General features: G+C 42.8%; 2 protein-coding genes across 2 annotated transcripts; both read right to left on the reverse strand.

Moving 5' to 3' along the window:
• Positions 1-399: 399 nt before the first annotated feature.
• OGFR (opioid growth factor receptor) lies at positions 400-12,343 on the reverse strand. Its single transcript, XM_065850111.2, has 8 exons — positions 12,028-12,343; positions 7,358-7,402; positions 6,629-6,691; positions 6,228-6,312; positions 5,860-5,938; positions 5,439-5,505; positions 4,997-5,145; positions 400-3,912 (listed from the first exon to the last, which is right to left on the reverse strand). The coding sequence occupies exons 1-8, from the start codon at positions 12,250-12,252 to the stop codon at positions 2,544-2,546; spliced, it is 2,082 nt and encodes a 693-aa protein (XP_065706183.1). The 5' UTR covers positions 12,253-12,343; the 3' UTR covers positions 400-2,543.
• A 1,395-nt stretch (positions 12,344-13,738) lies between these two features.
• MRGBP (MRG domain binding protein) lies at positions 13,739-19,054 on the reverse strand. The gene is made up of 5 exons (XM_065850040.2): positions 18,817-19,054; positions 17,665-17,786; positions 17,052-17,133; positions 16,197-16,271; positions 13,739-15,139 (listed from the first exon to the last, which is right to left on the reverse strand). Exons 1-5 carry the CDS (start codon positions 19,037-19,039, stop codon positions 14,949-14,951), a joined length of 693 nt encoding a protein of 230 aa, XP_065706112.1. The 5' UTR covers positions 19,040-19,054; the 3' UTR covers positions 13,739-14,948.
• Positions 19,055-25,609: the final 6,555 nt, after the last annotated feature.

Below are 25,609 nucleotides of genomic sequence, written 5' to 3' on the forward strand. Positions count from 1 at the left end.
AGCAAACCCTGAGAGCTGCTCCTTGTCCTTGTTTGCTCTGCAGAGCATCACAACACACTTGATGGGTGGTGGCATGGAACCAAGACAGGGCATCTTGAATCATTTCAAAGGCCATCATTAAACAAGAAGCATGTGCGGAGGCATCTTCTCCCCACAAACATTCAGTGGCCACATTTGACAGCGGTGGAAGATGACTTGGTCACCAACTCCATGTGGAACAAGCAGCAGGTTTGGCTCATGGTGAGTCCAGCAGAGCTCAGCTTGGGAAGGCTGGGCAGCCCCATGGACTCCTTGTTGCCCAAGCAACAGCAGATGGCTGCAGGGGGGTGGTGGTGATGGAGCAGATACATGGTCACCACCTGACCTCCAAGTTGAAAAAAACAGAAGTGGAAATGGGTATGCATTTAAGTCATGCTTTAATAAATGACTCTGCAATACAGGTCTGAGTGCTGGAAAACATCCTGTGAACTCACTGCAAACACCTACAGCTCAGACTCTACACCTGATCGTGGTGGGGAACGGTTTAGTTTGAGCACTCCAGACCAAGACTCACAGCGAAATCCCATTAACACAAAAACAAACCACACATCACCATAACAAGATTTATGAGCTATGCCCCAACTGAGCACATATTCACAATGAAAACTTCATTAAGAAAATTATTATGAATCTGTACAAAAGCCAAGATTAATGATTTCTTATGAATCTTTTATGAAAGAATTTTCAACTCAACATCTTCAAGTATTTATATCTGCCATTAAGCCTATTGTCATTGGTTGTTAAACTCCATTTATTCATAAGAAAAAATATTTAAAAAACATTAAAGCCTTTTTTCCAGCGCGTGTGTGACCATGAACATCAGGTGTTAAACTTGCAGACTTCATTCCCACACACATGTATGTGGCATGCTGGATCAGGACTGACAGTCTGGGAAGGCAAACCACTGATCAAATTCCTTGAAAGACAAAGTTTCAGAGCTGTAGCAGAGACAGGAAAAACATTAACATTGCACAGGCTACTGCATCTGCTCTCTGTCAAGGCAGCCAAGCCTCCAGCCACCTCCTACACAAAACAAACAGCACCTAAAAACCCCCAAAATAAAGCAAACAATCTGAGCAAACAGCAAGTCCAGACCTTCTGGCTGTTGGAAACAGTTTCCTCCGCTTCATGAAATGGGTTCTCTGTTGTAAATCTCTAGCAGTCAAAGTGCTAAATTGTTTAACGCTCCCTCAGACTTGGTTGAACATTGTGTAAGTCGGGCAGAATAGCTAACGGGGAGGTCAGGCAAATGGCTGGCAAGCTCTGAAAGTAAATTCTTGAGGGCTGTAAATAAATGAATCAGACAAGCATACCCCCTCCAATTAAAGTTTCAATTAACTGCCCCACAAAGCGTAGTGGTTTCCAGACGTGTTGCACTCAAATGTGCCCCCACTGCCTGACAGATCGTTAATGGGAAAACAACCCTGCCCTAACTAGGAAGCATCTGACACATGTAAATAAATCTGACATCTGTAACTTCATGCAATGGGGCTGCAGGAAAGAGAGTCTTGTGGCAAATGCAAATGAACAGTAGACTCTAAAAAAGTGCAGTGACAAATACTTGTTCTATTTTGGCAGTTGAGGAAGGAAGGCCTTTGAATCAGTAGTGGATATAAATATCCATGGAAGACTATCAAGGGTCTGAAAGTGGTGGAAAAACCTGGGGAGGAAGAGCTCTAAGCTTTCTGCAAAGTCTGAAGGTTTTACTCTTAGAAACCAGTAAACAATTCATTTTCTGAATTCTAACAAATTTACAAAACAACTTCTGTGGGGGACAAGTGGAGCAAATTACTCAGCACTTTGCACCCTAAAACCCAGTATCTTTACATGAAGGTTCATACTGGTCAGACATACGGTTGACTACGCATTTTATCCCAGTTTAAAGTCAAACCTACTTGCTTTATAGGAGGAGAGGCAACTATGCTCTTACATGATGTGAAGTGCAGATACTCATCTCTCTTTCAGGAAAATGCCACAATTTATACCCTAGGAAGCAGACACACAGCATCTTTGCCAGGAGTAAATCTCCTGGGAAGGCAGAGCCTTTCAAAATAACAGAGAAACATTACATGGTAATAGAAAGGCCTGGCAAATTAGGTCATGCTGCTTTACATTAAAAATTAGTATTTAATAAATATTTGACTAGTTCACACAAGGAAACAGATTTGTTTTCATCCTCTCTTTAAGAAGAGACATACCAGAACCAAAGCAAAGTGCAAAAATCCCTGTTACTCCAAGATAGCCCTGAACATCAGCTAAAAACCGGAACAGGACACAGCCTGTCCATGGAGATGACGAAATTGAGTTTTCCTCTTTAGGGTGACCAAGGGCTGGATCTCAGTGAAGTTACTACAGATGATTAAAAAAGCACGGAAGGGTGAAAGTCAGTCAGGGTCTAGACTGGATCAGCCCAAAGGAAGTTTATTTTTCCATATACTTCTGCTATTTGAACCAGTACAGCGGCTCCAGGCAGCCCGGGCAGTGTCACCTCCGCTGGCTGGAGCTCACTCTGCCACCACCTGCTCCTCACCAGGTCCTGCCACAGGCTCGGGGCTCCCAGGTCTTTCTGGTGCAACCTCAGCGCTGTCTTCTTCAGGACAAGTGGCTGCCACACTCTGCTCAAGACTCTCTGGAACTTGTTTCTTGCCCGTGACTTCTGCTTGCTTTTTGCCATTTGCATTTTCTGCCTTTTTATGCTGTTCTGCCCCATCTCCCTCCCTCTTGCCCTTTTCCGTGCTGTTGGGGTGCTGATCACTCCTTGCTGCATCTTGATCTCCACGCAATTCCAAGCCATCGCTCACTGGAGAAGTCCTGCCCATCTCAGGGAGCCTGGAACCAAGCTGAGGTCCCGCAGCCCCATCATCTGCATCACCACCACCCTTCTCACTTGACGCTTCCACTGCTGAGTTTTTCTCACCGACGTTTTCTTTTTCAGCATCATTATCCACAACAGATGGATTTAACTCGGCACTCGAGGCAGAGGACCTCATGTTCAGGTTTATGGCCAAGTTGTATGTTTTGCTTTTTGATGTTCTTTTATCAACTTTCCTCCGTTTCACAACCGCATCAGTAGTCTCCGGCACTGCTGAGGTTTTGGTGCTTGCATCGTCTTTTTTCAGTGGTTTCTGGTCCTCTTCTGCTTGTAAGGATGGACCTGAAGAGGGGGTTTCTGCATCAATTGCACATTCTCCCAGATTACGGGAAATATTTTCAATATCAGTAGGGCTTTTCGACGGCCCAGTCTTCATAGCGTCTGCCATAGTTGCATCCAGTTTCCTCTTCTTGCTCTCCTTTGTGCAATCGTTCTCTGCTGTATCCTGCACTTCTTCAGTTGTGCTGTTTAAATCTTTCTCCTCTTGCTGGGCACATGAAGCCTCTTTCTCCTCTTCACCATCCTCTCCCTTCGAAACGCATTCACTTAACTTCCCTTTTACATCTTCATCGTTTGCTTTAGGCTGCAAGCCCGCAGCATCTCCAGCTTTCTGTTCCTCCTCTAGAGGCTGGTTCTGATCCTCTTCCACAGAGTCATTGCAGTTTTTAGCTGAAGGTTCCTGTTTATCTCCTGCCTTTTGGTGCAGCTGTGACTTGGCGGAGCGAGGTCTGTACTTGGAGAGTTTTTCATGCGGTCCCCACACGAAGCTGCCTCGGGGTTTGTAATGTTGCCAAGCATAGTAGACTAGTTCTCTTCTCTTCCTTTTGCTTCTGACGGTGAACAGGAAATAATCCAAGGCACTTCTCTTGACGTTCGGTAACGTCTCCTTAACAAGAGTTTCTGTTAGGAAAAACTTTACCAAGTGCACTTGGTAGTGTTCATATCCCATCTCTCCCAGGCACTTCAGGATGCGCGTAATCCGCAAATTGTTGTGGCTAAACCTGAAATAAACAAATAAGAAAAGCTGTTAAGCTTTAAGCTTCCCCCAGCACCACACTCCCAGCATCCCGAGCTGAAAGTCACAACAAACCCCAGGGTACCTGCAAAACATTTTGTGCATTATTGACTGGGATCTATTAAGGACTCTTTGACAATGCAGACAGGAGTATAAGCAGAGTTACTTTTAAAGCATCTACTGCTGCTGTCTCCCCTTAGTAAGACCTTCCTAACCCTTCTTGGACTGCTTGGATTAACTGTCTCAAGTGCTTGGGAAAGTTCTGGCTTTCTGCATCACCCACCAGTAGATACCAGCCACCACACTGGGCCAGACACGAGTCCCTGCAGCCCAATATCCCCTCCCTGACATTGACCCTGCAGGGTAAGCTTGTAGAAAAATGTAAGAATATAGGCATGGAAGGATGCTGCCAGAAATTCATGACTGAGAGATTAAGCTAGACATAGCTTTTTTTTCTTTTTATACTTGACAGTTTTCAAGTTGGTTTTTCTTTTGTGACTACGCCCAGTCCTTTTGGAGCCCTTGTTAATACCATTCAGGGTACTAGAATATGAAGGGTCATCACTGTCTCCACGATACGGAATGCAATAATATAAAAACACTAACATCAATTTGCAGAGGACTTTTCAGCCTAGGATTCAATAGGTTTTTGTAGTTTAACAGAACACTACAGGGGCAATTCAGCTACCTGTGAAAGCGTTTCAGTGATTCCTGCTTAAAATATGGTTTTAAACACAAGCTCTGCTAGAGCAAATATTAACATCTTCAGGTCCATGTTTCATACTTTAGGAGACCAACACGAGCAATGCCTGCTGGTAACAGCTGCACCACATACAAAAGAAAACCAGTCTCGGCTGGTTTAATTATTATACTTGTCATGTAAAGCGACAGAGAAAGCAATGACCTGCAGTCAGAGGCTGCGCCAAGTTAAAAATAGTTTAGCTAGCTAACTATTTTACCAACAAAACCCTCCGTTCCTCAATGGTTGAGGATTTTCTTGATTTTTGACTATTCTTCTCAAAGACACGTCTGGCTGCAGCCAGTGACCAGCAGCGCAGACAGAGACTCACCGGTTCAGGTTTTGAAATCGTTCAGCCCAATTCTCTGCTCTCTTCAGCTCTCCAGTTTCCTCGTTGATCAGATTGATGCCATAAAATCTCAGCATGAGCTGATAAGCACGTATAAACCTTTGCATAACTTCCTGGGACTTCTTAAAGGCCTGAAAACAAGACAGACCAGGGAGCACAAGGTGCATCTTCCTAATTACCTGCACCAGTTTAAGTGGCACCTGAATTATACAAGGCCAATTACATTACTACGTATTTCATTTGCTGGTGTAGCTACTGGCAGACACAAGACAGACAAACGCTTAACAGTGCCTGAGTGAGCTCTGTTAACACCAGGGCACCAAGGAAGCAATGTAAAAAAAAAAATAGGCTTCAAATATAAGGCATTTAGGGAAAATCCTAACATTGTTCAGGTCTCAAAAAAACCCACAAAAGCTTTAAATACCTGGATTTCTTGACACGTGAGCGGTTTGGCACGCCAGTTCATCCCATGTTCGCGTAAAGGGAAAAGCCTGAAGGGAAAGAAACTTTCAGCCCAGATAAGCAAAGCTGACACCCAGCCCAGGGTATCTGTTTTGTTAAAACTAAAAAAGACTCCAAAAATTGTGATATCACAGGCATCTCTTGGAGACCTCACACCCTTATGGGCACAGAAGTAGTTTACTATATGACATATAAATCCCTCCCATAAAAGCACCGTCTACACCAGCGACAACAACATACTTTGCTTATCTGCATCTCTCTCATTGCACTAATACTTTATTCTGTGCTGTAAGACCAAGCATGTCTGAGATCTACTGCCACAGCTGCACTTCTTCCCAGAATAATACAACTATAGAACCACTCTATTCATGCAGGCAGTTTACCACTGTATGTAAGAATGGTTTTCTTCTAGAACTTCATAGTTGTCCCACCAAGATTCAAGCAGAATTTCAATATGCAAACCTGAAAAGAAAAAAAGTCAGGTAAGAAGAAATGACACCAAATAAAAATCATCCAGAGCCAAGTGTTCACACACAGGCATTAACTTCTCTAACTACACAACCATTCTGCTAGGCCAGAAAAAAAGAGTCTTCGTTTTCTAGCACCAAACAGAAAATTAACTAACATACAGCAGGAGCAAGGACATTTTTAAATGGAAATTCTTAGTGGTTTTGTTTGTTTGTTTTTACTAATTGTCCCACATGGCTCAAGCTACTCTTTTACCAATTCAGTGGTCACACAACGTACTCACCCTGGGGCAGAAAACTAATCTCATTTTTATAAAAGCTCAAGTTCCACATCTCTTCTTCCTCCTCATTTTCTGATTCTATCAAACCCTGGTGATGAGAACAAGAAATGAATATACAGGAATCTTTCAAAAGGCAGCATTCACTTCAACACTTCTTGCTTCCCCCCACGTTTCCTAAACAATTCAAGCCAAATCCTTGAAACATGTTTTTGGGAAGTAACAGCTTGTTTATGACGCACCCACATGCACATTCATCCCTTCCCCCTCACAAATGAATCCCTTAGAGGTTCTGAGCCTGTCAATGTAAAGACAAAAGGGTGCTCTCAAATCTAGAAAGCGTTCCTAAGCTTGGCACACGACGAGGAAGAGCCACAAGAGCGCCCGCATCATCGTTTAGTCCGTACCGGGTAGCGGTGTCTGTATCTCTGCAAGTCTCTTGCCGCGTTCCAGTTGCGCACGCCTGAGAACTAGAAGAAAAGAGACACATCAGAGATCCAGGATAAAGTTGTCTTCTGCAAAAACACCAACAACCAACCCATTGGTGGGATTCAGCACCTCTCACACACGTTCCCCCAGCCCCGCACTCCCAGCATCCCAAACCCAGCCACTTGGTTACTGCAGTTATTTCTCTGCATTCCTGAAAGCAACTTTAAGAGAAGTTCAAACCAAAACATTTCTTTTTCTTCCTTATTAATCAAGGTCTTTGTGTTTTATACTTCTCGTTAATCCTGGTTGGGTTTTCCTACAGAAATGATCAGAGCTAGCTGGAAATCCTGAATAGTAGAATGTAATTTTCTTCCTTAACTCAGAGGTTTTAAAACAAGACAATCTAAGCCCTGTCTCTGAGTCACTATATGCCTTACTCAAGACAGAGATCAGACTAAAATGGTAGAATTCAAGATGTAGAAATATCCCTTAAATTCAGGATTCTCATTCCCTGTAGACATTATTGAAATAAAGTTTTCTTCCTCTTTGCCTTATGCTTGAGAGCAGCCTTGCTGATTTAGCATCATGCTGATCTAGTGGACAATAATAGAGCCACATGAGATACTTATTTTATTGGACTTCCATTCCAATCATCATCTTCATTATCACTCATCTCTCCAAGTAATCAAACTTTATGTCAAACCTACCTGAGAACCCCTCTGAGACAGCGGTGATGAGTTTGATCTCTGCTCCTACAAATAAAAGGCATTTAGTTGGAAACATTTTGAAATAGAACTTCACTAATAGGATTAAAAAGAAATATAGCAAATGAGAATGCCCACAGCAGTGACTCACATGACCCCTATTAGTTGCCAAGTGACAGATTTACCTAGTTACAGCTGAATTCACTTTATCCACAATTCAAATAGCTCCATAGGAAAACCTGTGGTGCCACATCCACCTGACGTGGGTGTCAGGTTCTCCTCACTACACAGACTTGCCAGATTCCTTCCAAATGTAGCATTTAGAGAGAAACCACAAAGAACAGCCCCATTTCTTCCTCTGAACTTCATGGAAATAAAAGTTGCAAGTATGACTTAATTTCAAATGTATTTTAACTGAATCATATTTATTTATTTTTTACAGCAGATTACTTCAATCATAACAGATTTTGTTACACTGCACAAGCAACACAGGTTCAATCTTGCTGAGTGCTGAACCATCTTGTCCCAGACCTTGAAAGCGCTTAAAAGTGCCCTGAAACCTCAAGGCAGAACCACCAAAACGAACCAGACTGCTCAGGAAGAAAAGGTCCCACCTGGGGCGAAGCTCAGTGCAGTTATAGCATTCAACATCACCTCACAGCGAGAACAGGGTCTCTGTGAAATGGGTTAGATGTGTAGACTCATGCCATATAAGCATCTTATGAAATGCAGAAAAAAAGAAGCAACAAATAATCTCCTAAGTTATTTTTATATTTAATTTTATACTTCCTAACCTGATCTGCCCAGAGAAAAATAAACAAACAAAACGACCTTCCAGTGAACACCGATCACCGATTCAGTAATTATTAAGGCAGGAACTGGATTTGATTTTGTAACACCGTGTTGTAGTGAAGTTATACATTCAGCTGCCCTGTTGATCATTAATACTTCAAATTCATGCAGCATCCACAGCATTCAGGAGATCAAACCTTTATCCACAGAGGGAGGTCATCAATGCACATTTTTTTAAATTGCATTTAAAATATACATTTATACATTATGATTCCCCCACACTTTGGTGATAGGAATTAAACAAAGCTCAAGTTGTTTGTTTTAATGTGATGACCTAAAATAATGCCTGTATACCTTGGAAAATATTTCCATTTTATATATGACAACACAGACCAAACCAGGTGGGAGAACCTCCCACAGCCACAGATTAGAAATGCAAGTGCTGGTGTCCAAACCCAGAATCTACCAGACCGCAGAAATACACACGACTACAAAAAACTGTGGTACACAGGGGAAAAACAATAATAAGTCACTGCAAACACAAGACTAAGAAATCTGTTCAGCCAGAGCAGATCAATACTACTCCTTTGTTCAAGGTGTAAGCACTGATTTCACACTTTGAAATTCATTGATTATTTTGACTAGAACTTTTGAACTCCACAGATGACACGTGGTATTAATGAAAATTTTGCTCCCAATTACAGAAGAATCAATTTCCAGATATTCTTGACACTCAAGGTTCTCAAATAAAATCCTTCAAGGCAGTCAGGTGGGACAGGCTAACAGAAGACTGGCTCCAATTCTGAAAAAGAACCGGTTTGCTGAAGAGTAAGTGTAGATACAAAGATGCAATGAGGTGGTGCAAGGGGCTGTAAGGCCTCTCTAGACAGAAGCCAGATCCAAAAAACTAAGGTATTCTGGAGCACAGCATTGGAGAGCACAACACAGGGAAGCAAAGAGAACGAAACCCAGCGCTCTCTCCAAGCAGAGTTTGCTCCTGGGTCTCTATAACAAAACCAGAACCTTCCCTTTCTTCCCAGGTTAGAAAGACAAACTAAACTTGCACAGGTAAATCAAACCTCCTTCTTTTTCATGATGCTGATAGCTGATCTCAATACGTTTCTCCCTGCAAAGCTGCAACACATCCATCAGAACATGCATTAGGAAAGCAGAAAGCAAAGGCAAGAGGGGGTAATATGAGCAATATTTGTCTGAAAACTGGAAAACAGCTGCAACTGAAAGAGAAGGTGCAGACTGCGAACAAGATAAAGGAGTGAGAAAGATAACAGAATCCTAGAAAAGTGATCAAAACCTTTTGTTGATGGAGAATTAGGAGAAGGCAGAACTAGGGGGCTTGTTACGAAAACACAGCTCTGAGCAGCACAACGCGAACCCCACGTGTTACAGCAGCGAGCACAAACCCCGAGATTTTCAACATTTGCTCTTAGAAGCTAAAAGCACTGAAATGCAAGAGCTGCAAAGACACCTGCAGGGATTTCAACCCGTGAACACGGAGTATTCGCAGAGACACAAGCGAGATGCAAAGATAAAACAAGAATTTTAGGTTGGTTTTGCAAGTGCATAGTAAAAATAAAAATGAAAGTAACTCTAACCTCAGTATTGAATAAAAACCTTGGCAGCTTCAGACATAAAGTATACCATCCAGGCTGAGGGGAGAAGAGTGAGAATTAGCGTAACAGAAGCAGAAGTAGGAATCCGTTTTTGAAATTGACTCATGCCTTTGGCTGGTTGTAAAGGCATAAACGGATAACAGAAGATTTACTGTTTCTTTTTGTATTCATTCTTGCGCCCCTTAATATTTTTCAGGCACTGTCAGACAAAGGTAACACAGACAACTCCTCTTTAAAGATGCAGAGCAATATTCCAGGGGCTGTGGACAACATCCTCCCTTGTGAGGCAAAGCTTGAAGAGTCCACTTGCTGGAGTGGAAAAACGGTCCTTGATTTTACAGTTGTCACAATCTGGAAGTTGCTCTAAGGGAAAAAAAAATATCTGAAGAACAAACACATTTGAAAAGAATAATCTGGATGTTCTAGAGGCATTAAAACTTGTGAACAAAACCAGCACTCCAGCCATGCAAAAAATGTTTCCAGTGTGCCCTCAAACAATGCAAATCCCTTCAGAGGAAATCCCTGTCCCTTCTGGAGGTATAAATATTACAACTATTCCACCCAAAACACTTGTGCCCTTTCACACAGCGACACGCACAGCGACTCCGCTCCCGCAGTGAGCTCCAGGACGATGGAACACAAGAGGTTTCACTTAAATTTGAGAAAGAACTTCTTCTCAGTGAGGGTGACAGACACTGGAACAGGCTGCCCAGGGAGGTTGTGGAGTCTCCTTCCCTGGAGACATTCAAGCCCGCCTGGACACCTTCCTGTGCAACCTCTCCTAGGCGTTCCTGCTCCAGCAGGGGGATTGGACTGGATGATCTTTCGAGGTCCCTTCCAATCCCAAACATACTGTGATACTGTGATGCGGAGACGCACAGCAGCACATCCATCTGCTGTATTTAAACCTTGTTCACACTTTGTTCACAGAGTAGAGAGCCTGTATTTCTGTAGGATGTCATGAGTGCTTGGAACACTATGTTGCACGGAATGTGTTGGTTTTTTAAGGGAGGTTATTTTAATGTCAGCCTTAAAAGCATTAAGTTATGAAACTCCTTTAAAAGTATATTAATTAGAAAGTTTTATCTGCCTATTTATATTCTAAGAATATGGATGAGTCACTGAAATGAAATTGAAGGGAAGATTAGTTTCCATTTCCCTGAAAGGGGAGGAGTTACCTTAAAGGACTGGAGTGTCTTGACTGACCCAGGAAAGGCTGAAAAACGGTTCTGCATTTGCCAAAGCAATGCTGTAGAACAAATTATTGACACTCCGCATCAAACACAAAAACATGGTAAAGGTAAGAACCTCAGATAAGACTAACCAGCCCCTTTTATTTCAAAACAACGTTATTTAAGGCACCAGAAACAAGTGTTCCCATTTTGCAGCGCTGCCTCATTCTCTAGAACCCCACATAGCTATGTACAGATCAGCGCATCTTTTTTGTTTTCAGAGCTGTTTCATAGTATGGTCCCCAGAAGAAAACAGACCCAAAAGAAATTTAAAGTTACAGCTCACTTTCAAAAGTGAGCAGACGTTACGTGATGGCTTTTTATTGGTGGCATGGAAGAGATCAAAAGGCTGCCAGGCAAAGATACCAAGAAAAAACATGAAAGTAGATGTTGCTGAGGAACATCAATGTCATAATGTCAAATCCACTGGCCATCAGAATGCGGTGAACAGGTGGGTGTCACATAGAACACAGAACTTGTGTTCGTGGGATGAAGTACCCACATTACAGGGAATGGTGGGGGGAAGAAAGAAAATAGCTATGATGAACCCAGCTCATGGCAGTGTAACTAAATTTAAAGAGGTCGTAAAGTCGCATATCTGCCTTCACCACTCCTAGGGCTGATTCCTCCCTTTGATTTGCTCTATCAAAATGAGAATAAAATTATATGCTAATAATGTCAGGACAAAAAAAAACCCTTGGACTTGCTGTAAGTATTTAAGCTACTCCAGTTCCTGATGATAAATGAGGACAGAGAAGGGGCTCGAATACACTGACAAAGCAATCGGCCTGGAGAGATTGATCCATCATACACCGAAGTGCCGGAGACCCCCCGCGGGCAGCGGCGCCGCTGCCGGTACCGCTGCGGCTGCTCCATTCGGAACTGCCGGAGAACCGCGGGTAGTGGCCCCGGAGCAGGAACCGGTGGCAGCCCCAGGAGCTCGGGCCGGGCACGGAAGGGGCTTCGTCCCACCTCGGAGGCTGCTCCGTGCCCCGGGCGACCCCCCGCATCCACCCACCTGCTGCCGGGAGCTCCGGAACAGCTGCTCCCCCGCATCCTCCGGCTCCGAGTCGGCTGCCGCCTCCGCTCCCTCCGGCTCGCCGCCTTCGTCGCCGTCGCCGCCGCCACCGCCACCATCCTCATCCTCCTCCTCGTCGTCCTCCCAGGTGGAGTCGTACCTCCAGAGACCCGCCTCGTCCTCCGCCTCGCTCTCCTCCGCCCGGAACCCGAGCCAAGCCGCCATGGGAGCGGGAGGGGACGGCAAAGGGAAACCGAAAGAGGCGGCAGGGCCGCCCGCCCGCCCGGCACAATGCCCGCACACGTGGGGGGGGGAACCAAGGAAAGGAAACGCGGGGGAACGCCCCGCCCCCTTCCTGCGGCGCCGCTTCCCATTGGCCGTCGCCCCTGTCGCCGCGCGGTCCCTGCGCCCGCCCGCTCCTCATTGACCGGTGGCTCCGGCGTTTCCCCGGGATTTGCCCCTGCGGAAAAAAAAGGGAGACAAGGCAATTCTGCCCTTTTCCATCCAGCCCGGCGCTGGGCAGCAGTAAGGGGTCCTGGACAGGCTGTGAACAGTCACCGGGCTGGAAACAAGCTACTGGAGTAGCGGGAGCTTCTCAGTGTTCAGCAAAACTTGTGTATTTAACTTCTTCACATGGCAAAACCAGCAACATCCATAGAAAAAGTAATATCCCTCCTACAGGATAATGAATAACAGAACAAACTTCCCAAGAAGACAGGACTCGGTGAAAGGGGAGGTAAAGCACTTGGGTCATTTAAAGCATTTGCATTTTCCAAATATCGAACTTTGCAACCAACGATGTGCTGAAAATAAAAAATCTGTCACTGGATCATGAAATCCCATGCGGACTTTCCCAGCTTTGAGTATGGTGTTGAGAGGTTGTACCACTACACGTTGACTCATTCCTACTTTAAGCTATAAAAAACATTTCATTGGTATAGCAAAAAAAATGTAGACTAGAATCCCTTGGGTGATAAGGATTTAGCCACAAGGCTGTGAGACTTTAAAGTTACAAAATCTGCACTTTATGGCCAAGATCTGTGTAGATCACTGCAAAGTAAACAGCATTTTAATTCCTAAAGAAACAGCAATACTTCATCCTTCATCACTCACTCCAATGATAGACCTGTAAGTGAATTATTACAACCTCTATGAACTTTATCATAGCAAATAAATTAACTTAGACATTTTTCTTCAACATCAAAAATAAAACCAGGAGCTTCCTCATACAAGGTTTGATTTCTACCCAGCCAGAAGACCTGAGGCACTTGTAGCATCTCTCCCACGAACCAGAGCTCTCTTGCACGGCTCATTGGGGCGCAGCACGAAATTCATGGCGTTTCATCCCTTCTGGCTCAGAATTTGTTTGTGTCCTGCTCTTTATTTCAGACCCTAAAGCAGTGAACTTGCATCACGCTGGAAAAGTGGTTATAGTGCCCGTGCCAGCAGAGTTCTCACCTTCTAGAGCTCGGAGGGTGAACAGGTGAGATTTGGCTGCAACCAAAACTTCAGCTTAGAGAAACAACAGGGTAGTTGTTCATAAGACCCAGACGAAATTTGCAAAAACAAACAAAACAAAAACCAAACCAACCAACCAACCAAACAAAATAATGGAGGCACTTTTGACCAATCTCACTAACGGCTCAAGATACCTAAATAACTTTCAAAATAAATTGCGCCAAATTTTAATCAAGTTACACAAGAAATACCATTTAGTAAAATAAAAACAAGTCAAATTTATTTTTGGTATAAAACAGGTGAAGCAGGTAAGACAAAGAAGAACTTGACTACGTACCTAGAATAAAAGCAAAAACTAGTAGATTCCTAGTTCCTCACCTAAAGCCAATACTGACAGATCAAGAAGTAACTTTTCTTTTTATTAACGGATAGTTAATATGGTGAAACGAATTCAGCAACATTTCAGCCTACTTTGTTCACCATTTAACACGTGTTTGTTAAATGGTCCATCTTCTCCCAACACCAAAACAGCAACTTCTTCAAATCTTAATTTTTTAGCATAGAAAGGACAAGCATTACAATGTCAGTAAGATTCTTAACTTGTAGGACAAAATTAACATTTTGGAATACAAATTCCATTAACATCTACTAAAACTGCTTTAAACAAATAAATAAAGACGTACAAAACCCACTGTTATGTACTACGATATTAGAAATGGATGAAACAACATCTCCAGTTTTATGCTCAGCTCAGCTGACCCATCAGAAAACCATGTGGCATCACTGGGGTTTTTCTTATTATTCAAGGAGCATTATCATTTTCATTCACTTAGGGCATATCGACATAAAGAGATCAAAAAATGTTACGTCACTAAGGGTGAAAGAAGGTTCCTTCAGCAATCAGAGTGAAATACACTTAAACTCAACTTCCAAGTTATCTGCATTTAAAAAAAATTTAGTTTTACTGAATCAAAGAATTCAGACATTTGATGTAAACATTCTGTTTGCAGTAAGTAAAACCACCAAACACTACCCACAGTTGTGTAATAGTCCAAGACAGCAAAAAAAACCCCAAAAGGCAGAAAAAACAACCCAAAATTTACAGAAATAACTGGTGTTTTTAATGAACTGAGGCTCTGTGTTTCACTGGGCACTTGCTTCCAGGAACTACGTAGGCGCAGAGCCTGTTACTGGTTTGAAATGCACCCACCGGAGCTGTTGTACACGCACGGACTCGTGACGCTGCCACGTTTCTCCCCCAGCGCCCTGAGACGGCCGCCACCGCTGGCCACTAAACACATCGGGAAATTGGACAAAAAGTCTTGCGTGTATAAAGCCAACGTGGAGATTCTTCAAATACTTGGCTCAGATATTTTGTCCTGCCTCAAAAAGTTTATGTAGCGACTATCCTGCTATTTGTTTTTACTGTTTGCTCCTCATGTCGCAGAGTTTATCGCTTCTCTCTACGTTCTGCGTCGCTTCGCAGCGCTCGGGCTGGAGGGATTACTGTTTGCGTTTAGGACCTTCTCAGTGACTCTGTTGCGCTTCCTCTTATCAGATCCTTCTTTGGACCCGGAATCTGATGAAGTTTTCTCTTTTTCTTTGCTGCTTGGCTTTTCAGTTGTTTTTGCTAAACTTCCAGAGGGTGCAAAAACTGAAATAGGATCAAAGTAATGATGCCAGATCAGAGTCATACACATAGACAAACAGAAGTGATATCAAATTTCTTTATATTACATCAAACTTTTCAAACCAATCAATTATCAGCATATTTAACGACCATTTAAGTATTATTTTCACTTTTAAAGGAAAAATATGTAAGAAAGGCACATCTTGCTTTATTATTTTAAAGACAGGCATGTATTTTGACAGGCTAAAAGTGAAATTCATTAAGTAGAATTAAACAGCACGTAAAATTAAATGATACTTAATAGGAACATTTACAGAACATAGGACCAATCTATGAAATTAATGATCGGCAACAGTCATTACATTTGGTATTATAGATTGATTTTAAAACTGAACACTCAAATGTGAAATTTTACATATTTAAAAAATACATTTTTAGATCTTTTATTACACTCAATCTTAAAACACCAATTATTCTGAGATATAAATATTATGAAATTATATAGTTAACAGTTGGCTTGGTCTGTTAAGGTAAATATCAGGATCTCTACTGTTCACGTTTGACTTTGTTCTACAGCGAAGTGTTAGGAAACTAAGCCTTAGATTTAGAAGAAGCAAGAAAATGTAAATAAAACCCCCACACTCTGCCCAGCATCCCACTTCAGCATACAATCTTACAATCTTTTTTGATTTGTAGGTTCTATTTTCCCCCAGGACTATCCACATCCTGACACAGAGTATTTAGGTTCACCAAAACTGGACTCGACCTTCTTTCAGAGATCCTTCAATTACTTCAGACTCCCAGGGTTTTGTCAAGCACATATAAAAACCAAAAAACTCCAAAGCTATACGACTCTGCATATATGAATTAGGAGCAAAGGAGACACCTCTTGAAGTATCAGATATTGGCAAGTGCTTACTTTGTGCATTCTTAAATTATTCTAGCTCTTGGCATGAGCATATGCTAAGTCTGAATACAAATCACAACATACATCATATTTGGGATTTACATTTTAACATTAATTTCTCAGTTACAGTGATTTTTTAATCTCGTATTACACAGTACAGAGTCACAAATTTACCTTCTTCTGGACCTGTATGCGTTTCCATTTCTTCTTTTATTTCCTCTTTCACTTCTTCTTCCATCATGACTTTTCCTACAGAAAGGGTTGTTAAACTACGGTTATATGGTTTTAAAGAACTGGCTGTATTTTTTTCTGGATTAGCAGCTTTGGCACACGTGGACAACATTAACAAGCACTCGGTGCCACATTCGGCAGCAATTTAGAAAGGTTCCATGACACTGCGATAGAAAAAGACAGCTAACAGTTCAGGTATACTACGAGTGTAACATAAAGCACTGAATGAGATGATGTGCCATCCCAAAGAGTTCCACTGAAATTATTAACAGGAACAAAGTGAAATGCTAAATAGGCAAAACATAATGCAATGTCTTAGCTATATTATGATTTTATACTGAATTTTTAGTGTAAAGTTTAGTGTACCTAGTAATTGAGAAGCATTACACTGTAGCTTAAAATATCCCAAGAAGTCTTTTGGCAGATGAGCTTCCGAGCTCCTATCTTGGGCAACAGTATCAAATAACATACATGTAGCTAAACTGAAACTCCAGATTTCATTGCTTAACCTGAGATTTCTGTCAAACCGCTGCATATGTCTATTAGATTAGACACTACATATCGGCTTATCATGAGTGAGATTTGGAAGAACTTGGTAGTTCTCATCAGCTCCACAGCTCTCACTCTTTAAAAAATTATCTTGCTACAAAATGAACCACATTTAAGTGTGCAGATGATTCATGTTAGCAAAAGTTATGGTCTGACGTAATATTACAGCCATCTCCAAGTTTTATTAAACTACCTGCTCTGAGATGACAGTAGAGGAACCAAGAATAAGAGGCTGCTCTCACATCTTACCTTCTCTTACTTCTTGAATCATTTCGTCAGGAAGAGCAAAATTCTTCTCTATATTAGGGAACGGAAGAATCTCAGACTCGTGCTTAGAAAGAAAAGAAACACCTCTATGAATGACTTTGGTATAAGCTTTAATTTGGATCTAGAAGTGCAATTTCAAGTTCTATTTTACATGCAATTAGTAGCTAAATAATTCTTAGTAAGAGGCTCCTGATGTCAAACTCATTACTAAGGTTGAGATATCTCAGACCACGACTCATGATGAATTGAGATAACTTTGGGAACCCAGACACGGTAAATTCTTATGTAAACACAGTACAACCTCCTTATTTGACACTCAAGTACGTATGTAAACATTTGCTGGATCAGCATTTGGGCAACTTTAATCAACAATGCCAGAACACAGTATAGAAGAAATAACACAACAACAAACCACTGCAAGTTTCCTTGTCTCCACCTGACCCACTTTCATACAGGGAAAACCTCATCAACTCTCTGGAATGACACACGATCCTTACTAACATGAAAGGTGTAACAAGCCCAGTGATTTGGGCCCATCAACCCCCCTGAACTATAAGAAATAAGAAAGTGGCTGCATCAACCCCTTTATACTCACAAGAGCCTGCATATCATACATGGTGCTCAGGTGGTCCCAAATCACTTTGGAAGAAATCTGCCGTCCAATATTCTGACTGAATTTATCCCGGATACAAATCATGTGGAAGTGGCGATTCACACCTGGGGTAAAAACTCAGTGCAATTAACACTACTAATAATTTACATATACCACACAATTTAAAAAGTCCTATTGGTACAAGGAAATGATGCAGTATGGATGAGACACATGGTAACCTGGGCAGCCCTACCTGGCTGATAATTTCTATGATTCTGTTAATTTCACCCTACAGCACAGGTGCTGTGCTGCAGAGGGGCTGAGGGTGCCCCCCTGGCTAATGCTTCCACATGGGGCTGCAGTCAGATCTTACAGATCAGCTGCGTGATAAACAACCGAAGGAAAGTAAAAGGTAGCAAAGTCAAGAAAGGTGATGGCAAGAGGGAGTGTGGAGGTGTAAGGAGCCACTGAAGGAAGAATGCCGTTTTTACAAAACTAGGGAGCTGGCACCTGACCCCAGTGGGGGGAAGGACTGAGAGACATCACACTACGAATCCTTAATGTAAAACAAACTCTTAGAACTCATCCCAAATGCAAACTGATTACTGCATTTAAGAAGTTAAGCTAGGGAAAAGGGTAACCCAAGAGCCAGGAACACGTATTTTAAATAAATCAATCAGGGGAAGGGATTGTTAGAATTAGATGAATGAGACAGGTGAACTGAGGCAGGGTTGGGTGGTCTATAAACCCTGCAGTACCAACCCCTGGGGAACAGGGGAGGGATACAAGCGGGGGCTTTTTGCCCTATTCCGTGTGCCAGCCGATCCTGCAAAACAGTTAATAAAATATGCTTTGCTGAGAGATCCTGCCTGGTCCTGTTACACTGGCAAGATGGTCGTTTCCTACAGAGGGCTGGCCTGGTGCCCCGGAGGGGCGGCCGAGTAGCCCGGTGGACGCGGCGCCACCTTCCCCGCAGGCCCCGCCACGACGCGAAGCCCCGGGGCTCTCGCCCGGCTGCTGCGGGACCGCGAGGCCGCCAGACCCGGGCTGGAGGGTCCCTCACACTCGCCCCGCCCGACCCCTGCCGCTCCGGGCCCAGCGTCTGGTTTTCCTCCCCGGCCAGCGCCGCTACTCGAGCCCGCGGCCTGCTCTCACCTACGGGCTTGTGGCCCAGCATGGCGTGGAAGAGGCACACCTCCACTTCGGGGCTCCACACCACCACCGCCTCCTCGGCCGGCACGCCGGGCTCCGGGGCGCCGGCCGCTGCCGCCGCGGCGGCCGCAACAGCGGCAGCGACCGCAGCCGCCGCTCCTGGCCCGGCCGCGGGCAGCGGCGGCTTCTCCACAGCGGCCGCCGAGCCGCCCTCCGCCTCGCCCATGGCCGCGCCGCGCGGGCCCGCAGCGGCTCCTACCGGCCGGGACCGGGGTGGCGGGCGAGGCGGGGCCGGGGGGCGGCCCTGGGGCCTGGAGCACGGGGTTGGGGCGGACTGGCGTTGTCGTCATAGGGTCATAGAATGTCCTGAGTTGGAAGGGAAACGGAGAAATAAACTTAGCAGCAGAGTCAATTATACTGTTAAGTGCCATTATTTTATCAGCGCTGGGGAGCTCTGGGCATCATACTCCGTCAGTGCTTCAAACACTGGATGCTCTTGCGTTGCTTATATTAACATAATTATTACATAGGCATTGCAGTTTTTGAAAATTTTGGCATACATCTATCCTAAGAAATAGTTAGAAATAGTTGATGGTATTAATTATAATTGTTTAGTCCCTTACTTACAATACACTTATTATTAGTTAAATATAAACTAAGCACTCTGCTTCTAAATAGTATCACTTAATCTTCTGTCTCCCCCTTGCCATGCATATGGATTTAAAACTTGAAAAATATCCCTTCATTTTGCGGTTGATCAGAAAGCATTTGTCTCATGTCAATTGGTTAACGATGAGTACGTCTTTTATAACTTAATCCCAGTGTGCATTAATTTGGCAGCTTCTCTTCAAAAGGGACCCACAGGGATCATCGAGTCCAACTCCTGTTCCTGTACAAGGCAACCCTGCAGTTCACGCCGTGTGTGTAGGAAACAAATCACCTTGCCCACAGAATAAGCCCAGGCAGCATCTCTCAGCGAAGCATATTTTAATAACAATTTTGCAAGGCTGGGTGTTCTACCTAAAGACAGGCACGCAGAATAGGGCAAAAAGCCCCAGCTTATATCCCCCTCAAATCAAGGGCACAATTTCCCTCCCTTGTTCCCCACTGCTTGGTACTGCAGGGTTTACAGACCAGCTGACCCTGCCTCAGTTTACCTATCTCATTCATCTAATTCTAACAATCCCTACCCCTTATGAATCTATTTAAAATATGGATTCCTGGCTCTTTGGCTACCCTTTCCCCTAGATTAACTTTTGTAAATACAGGTATCAGTTTTCATTCAGGGATTAGTTCAAAGAGACTTCATTTTAAACTAAGGATTTATAGTCTGATGTATTTCAGTCCTTTCCCCCTGCTGGGGTCAGGTGCCAGATCAGTTGTAAAAACAGCATTCGTCATTCAATGGCTCCTTACATGTGTCTGAGGGTGTTGTCCAGTCTGTTCTTGTCATCACTTAATGAATTCTGTCTTCAATTTCTAACCTAAAGATGTGTAAATCCTTTCAGTTTTAGCTCATTCTGCTCATACAACAAAGAGTGACTTGTAAAACAATCACCAACTACAGACCCTACTGACCGTGCAGCTTTAGACATTTTGCAGTCTGCACAATTAGTTGAGTCTTGCTTTAACATGTTGGATAAAGTGTCCTTCAGATGAATGTTGCTTATTCTGCACTAAAATTATCATGTAATGTAATATGCAATTGCGTAACCAACTGGCTCTTTAGGACTGCCCTGAGTAGTGATACAATTTTGTATATAAAGCCTTTTACTTTTCTTGCTGGCATGCTGGCTTTATTCCAGCATCCAGGCTTGCGCAACTCTGTAATAAACAGTGTTTCATCTCTGTGTGCCAAATTTGGCTCATTTCGATGCGCACCAGGTAAAGAACCCTGGTTTGGGGACAACAGTGGACTGCTGTTGACAGAGCCTGTCCCCTCAGACACGGGACAGGGCCACCAAATGCCTCCAAGAAGTGTCTCATCGACCGCTGTCAAACTTCAGAGTTTCTTGGGCCAGCCAAGAAGGTAGTGCAACGTTGCCAGCCCAAATGGCCTCCATAGGCCTGTTCTTGTGCATTTGGGGTCTCCAGAGGGTTGGGAAGGTGACACTCGGGGGCAGAGTGGGGTCTGAGGCTGCCAGGGGAGCCTTGGCCACCCCAACGTGCACCATCCCACCATGAGGAGCGGCCAAGGTGGGAGATGGTGCTGGGGAAGGGTCCAGAGCGCACTGGAAAACCCCCCAAACCGCTCGTCACAACACGATCATTTTCTATCAGCCTGACATGCTTAACAAATATCTATGCCTGGCTTTCTTGAAAAATTCAGAGCCTACCAGCTCTGCCCGTCATTTAAGGCGTAAAAAGCATTTTGTTTGGGAAGAAAGAGAATGTATCATTCCCTCGGTGACAGGGTTTTTTTGCCTTGGTAGGTATTATTAGGCACAGAGGCATGAAACAGGACTTCTGTTGCTTAGGTGATCAGGTTTTCCTATTTCTCACTCCTCCCTTGAAGTCTTAATCCTTTTTGTGACATTAAAATTATTTCAACAGCAAATAACAATGACATCACATGTAAAGAATGACTGTTCTGAGTGAATAATAAAGCAGCGGGGGAAAAAATCCACAAGCAAAGAGACATGATTTTCTTGCAAATTATCCTAATTATTAAGATGCAATTTTCTGCAACTGAAAACTCTCTGTACCTTTGACACCTAAAGAATTATATCATTCTTTGGGGTCTGATGTAATGCTTATACCCAAACAGACTAATTTAACATTAAGTAAAAGTTCAAAATGAGCTAAACGCAAAGTTTCACCCATGAAGCCTTGGGAAGTTTGGTGGTTTGGATCCTGGCTTGTTCAATCTACCAGTGTTTGTTTGAACTATGCTGCTGCCTCATCTTGAGCTGCTACCAAAGAGAGGGTTGTGATTTCCTGTGATGACTGCACAGAAGGAGTAAATGAGTTCCTGAACGACTTAAATTCCTGTTTTCATCCACATTTCTAGGTGTAGAAAAATGAAGGGAGAAAGAAAAGCAAATAAATTACAGAGTAGAAAAATTGCTTCCCCATAGAATAGTTTTCAAAGTTTTGCAGGAAGATTTTTTTTAATTGTTTTCAAGTCTGGGTGAAACACTGAGCTTCAGCACTCTCATCTGTCACATTATGCTTCTGCTTAAAGACTGTCATCAAGAGGGAATAACCATATCAACTCAGATAGCAATTTTTATGTCATTAAGTTCTGATGACTAAAATAAGTAGCATGTGAAACAGCATGTGAAAAAACATATGGCTACCTCAGAAAGTACAGTACCATATGAAAGTAATTTAATTCAGTAGAATAATGTTAATTCAACAGGAAGAGCACATGCATGAACTGGCTGCTATTTTGTTTCAATCACAAATAATTACATTTCCCTGTGTCTAAATTTCCTTGTCTCTTTCAATGCCTCTAGGAAACATACAAGACCTTATAATAACACCATCCTCTCTGGATTCAGACCAGAGTTAAGTTTTTCTCTTTTTAAATTTTAGGGATATTTTTCAGATTCCGAAAATTTTACCCTCCCCTTGTTCAAATTGAAATCTTACTTTTGGTTTTAAGCAGATACCAGCAACGTAAGACATGCACAATTTAGTTCCTCTCTTTTTCTTCCCACTCCTGAGGCTGCTTTCAGCCTTAGAAATCCACTCACCTGTTATATCAACCAGGGGTGCTCAGCCCTTTGCTGTATCAGGTCATGTCCCCCAGGAACATTCTGATATTTCATAAGACATTGCAGTGTGATCAACTGAAAAATACACCCAGCATTTGTCTTTCTCTCTAGAAACATTTAATTTCTGGGATAAGCAATATGACTACAACTATTTCTGTCATTATTTCAGAACACCGTGTGTTGGTGCCCTTAACAAAGTAAAAACTTCAGTCCAAATCCTGGATCATTCTTGGTCTGCCACATGAACGTTTGCAAAATAATATAATCTGTGTGCTTTTCCATTAAAACCAGTCACTTTACTTGGGGTTTTTGGTACCTCTTTGATATAGATTCTAACAGATTTGTCTTATGTAGGTGAATGAAACCTCCTGAGACCCCCAGAGAGCATTACCAGCTTTATTCTAGAGAAACTGAGAAGGAAAAATGGCGCGATTTGCTGGAGCCCATGGACAGGGATCCCTGCTACAGCTGCTGGCTGTGACTGCTGGCTGATGCTGAGTGTGTCGTTAGCCATAGCTGGGTTTAATTTTTGGCAGACTAAGTAATTAGCTACTATATTATGCCATTTTCATTGCATATGTAGTTTGTACATGCAGAAGTACATATGTAGTACTGCACTGAATTACTCTCAGGTCCATAAATCCTCCTACAAGATAAGTAACCTCAGTGCCTTGACATATTTTAGTATTTCCAAATATAATATCCTTTCTAACTGACAAGGACTTCCTGAAAAGTGGAGTTCTCATTTGATTTGTGAGCTTTACCTGTACTTTCCAAATCCGCCTTTCAGTGTGAAATCTGTGGGCAGCTCCGCTCTAACAGAGAATTGGCCAAAAGTTGGAGCTTGATGATTTTGCACATCTTTTAACAGATCAGTGAGGATAGTTTGACATAGATGTGCTTTTCTCCTCATTAAACCTGTCAAGGAGGAAGAACTAAAATTATAAACCTATTTGTAGTTAGAGTCTAATCACACAGCCCTTTAGAGCATCTTTGCCTCTTCCAGCTTCTTCCTAATTACGTAAGTTCTTAGCAAAAAGGTGCATTTGATTATTTTAAACAAGAACATTGAACAAGGAGTTCACTCTCAGGTCTGGTCTGCATGGCTTCTTATGGGGTAAATATATGGAATTTAATTCAAAAGAAGAGGGTGGATGAAGCAGCAGAGAAAAGGGGAGCAGCTGTCAGGCAGAGGATACGTTCTGTTTGCTGAGACATATGTTCTTGAACTGAACTTCTCCCTTGTGATCAGTTGTGCTCATTCTCCCAGCAGAGAGGGGCTATGTATCAGATGGGCATCAGATGGCGAGCCTTAGAAAAATAGATCGAAAGCAGCACAAATAATAATCTTTAAGCACGCACAGGGGTGTTCATTATTGCTATTGTTATGCTTCAGAATATCCCAGTGCAGAGTATGGGCTGGGGAAGGAAAAGCCATCTCACTGTTTTTTCAGTTTAATAAATCCATCGTATCCCAGGCTGACAGAGAAATGTAAAGAAAAATGAATGGATTTAGAATGAACCTGTTCAAAGTGAGCACAAGAATCAGTTCATGGATGCCTGGCTATCCCAGAACCGCAGCACATTTCACTGAAGGTGTTTTTTATTTAAAGTACCTGAAGTGCCTACCAAACCAACCTCAGCCTGTCCCAGCTGGCCAGCATGAACCCAGAAGGCATTCCCTTCCTTGAGAGTTTCTGTGTTGCAATCAGGATTGTTCAGATCATCATTTTCTTCTCTGGGGCACTTTTAAAATTTTATTTTTCGAAACAAAAATACTATTTTAAAAAATAATTCTAAAAAAATAGCCAGCATAAACAGAAAGGATCTTCTGAAGGAAAGCAGCCAAGCATTAAACTTGACTTTCTGACATTAAGATGGTGATCACACTCAGCCTTTCACTGAGGTGGAGGGCAGCAGAAGATTTTCACAAAGTCCATATAGACCTTTAAGCACATACAAACCTTGGCAGAACTGTGCAAGTCAGGGGTTTGAGAGATTATGTTAGGGCCCTTTTTTGCATATCAACTTTGACTATCCAAAAGTATTCCTAGGTGCCCTTCAGCATCATCCATTCGGCTACATCATCTGGGTGACGTTTAAGATTGATTTATAAAATGAATCCTCTGCATTGGCAAAAAGTAATGTGTTAGGAACCAACTGGAGCTGCAGCCAGGCAGTGCTGCTGTTACAGAAAGCTGTGGAAACAACAGGTTAGTGTGAAATTTGGCTTGTAATAATGACAAGCCAGTAGCAGCACCCAGGACTGAGCCAAGTAACTTGTCAAAGAACTCCTGGACTTGTCTGATGTGGGGGAATATTTCTCTAGATTCTACGTGTCTGTCAAACAAGAAACTGCACAAAGCGCCAGTAACAGGATCTTTTTTCCTCATTAGTCATAGAAAAAAGGCCTGTCCCATCTCCTGTTTTGTTTTATAAACACTTCTGGTTTGATTCCAAAATGTCAAGCCTGCGTTTGATTTACAGAACCAAACCAGAACTGTATCATTCTGGGTTTATCCTCATGCGCAAAGAATGTAATTACAGGAGGGAATGGTTGATAAACCAACATATCTGGTGATGGAGCTTTATCTGTTGAGCCAAATTCCTCCCGGGGTGTAAAGTTGATGGAGAAGAAATTGGATTCTCAGAAATCATGGTTATATTTGCAGTGGTTCTACTGGTAGGAGATGCTTCTAACACGGGGCAGAGTTCGTCTCCAAGCGGACAGATGCTCCTGTCCTGGATCAGGAACAACTTACTGGTGTTGCCCAATGTCTCTGAGTTTTATCCTTCACCATTTTCAGTGAATCCACCACTATCTTTAATAATTCTAAACCAGACAGACTGAAAAATGAAACAAAACAAAACGAATTTGTCTTATGCTTACGTGTTAATCAAAGGGGAAAATCTGTTGATTTCAGTGAAGGTGGAATTTCATATAGGCTGTATTCTTGTTTCTATCTATTTGGCTGTTTAGGAGACACCTGTAAGAAGAGACAGGAGACATTTGTTTACTATATTTCAAACCTCCAACTCTCTATTTTTTTGGTTGCAGTTTGTATCACGTATTTCAA

The sequence above is a fragment of the Patagioenas fasciata genome, chromosome 16 (genome assembly GCF_037038585.1).
Source record: "Patagioenas fasciata isolate bPatFas1 chromosome 16, bPatFas1.hap1, whole genome shotgun sequence".
Classification (NCBI taxonomy): domain Eukaryota; kingdom Metazoa; phylum Chordata; class Aves; order Columbiformes; family Columbidae; genus Patagioenas; species Patagioenas fasciata.

Bases quoted from the DNA above. Each gene is read 5' to 3' on its own strand.
- OGFR (XM_065850111.2), bottom strand. From the start codon at position 12,252: ATGGCGGCTTGGCTCGGGTTCCGGGCGGAGGAGAGCGAGGCGGAGGAC. The intron at 7,403-12,027 runs GTGGGTGGATGC...TTTTATTTGTAG, and splicing joins TCCGGAGCTCCCGGCAGCAG to GAGCAGAGATCAAACTCATC. The intron at 6,313-6,628 runs GTACGGACTAAA...TCTCATCACCAG, and splicing joins GATACAGACACCGCTACCCG to GGTTTGATAGAATCAGAAAA.
- MRGBP (XM_065850040.2), bottom strand. From the start codon at position 19,039: ATGGGCGAGGCGGAGGGCGGCTCGGCGGCCGCTGTGGAGAAGCCGCCG. The intron at 17,787-18,816 runs GTGAGAGCAGGC...TTTTTACCCCAG, and splicing joins GCTGGGCCACAAGCCCGTAG to GTGTGAATCGCCACTTCCAC. The intron at 17,134-17,664 runs GTGAGTATAAAG...TTTCTTTCTAAG, and splicing joins TGTATGATATGCAGGCTCTT to CACGAGTCTGAGATTCTTCC.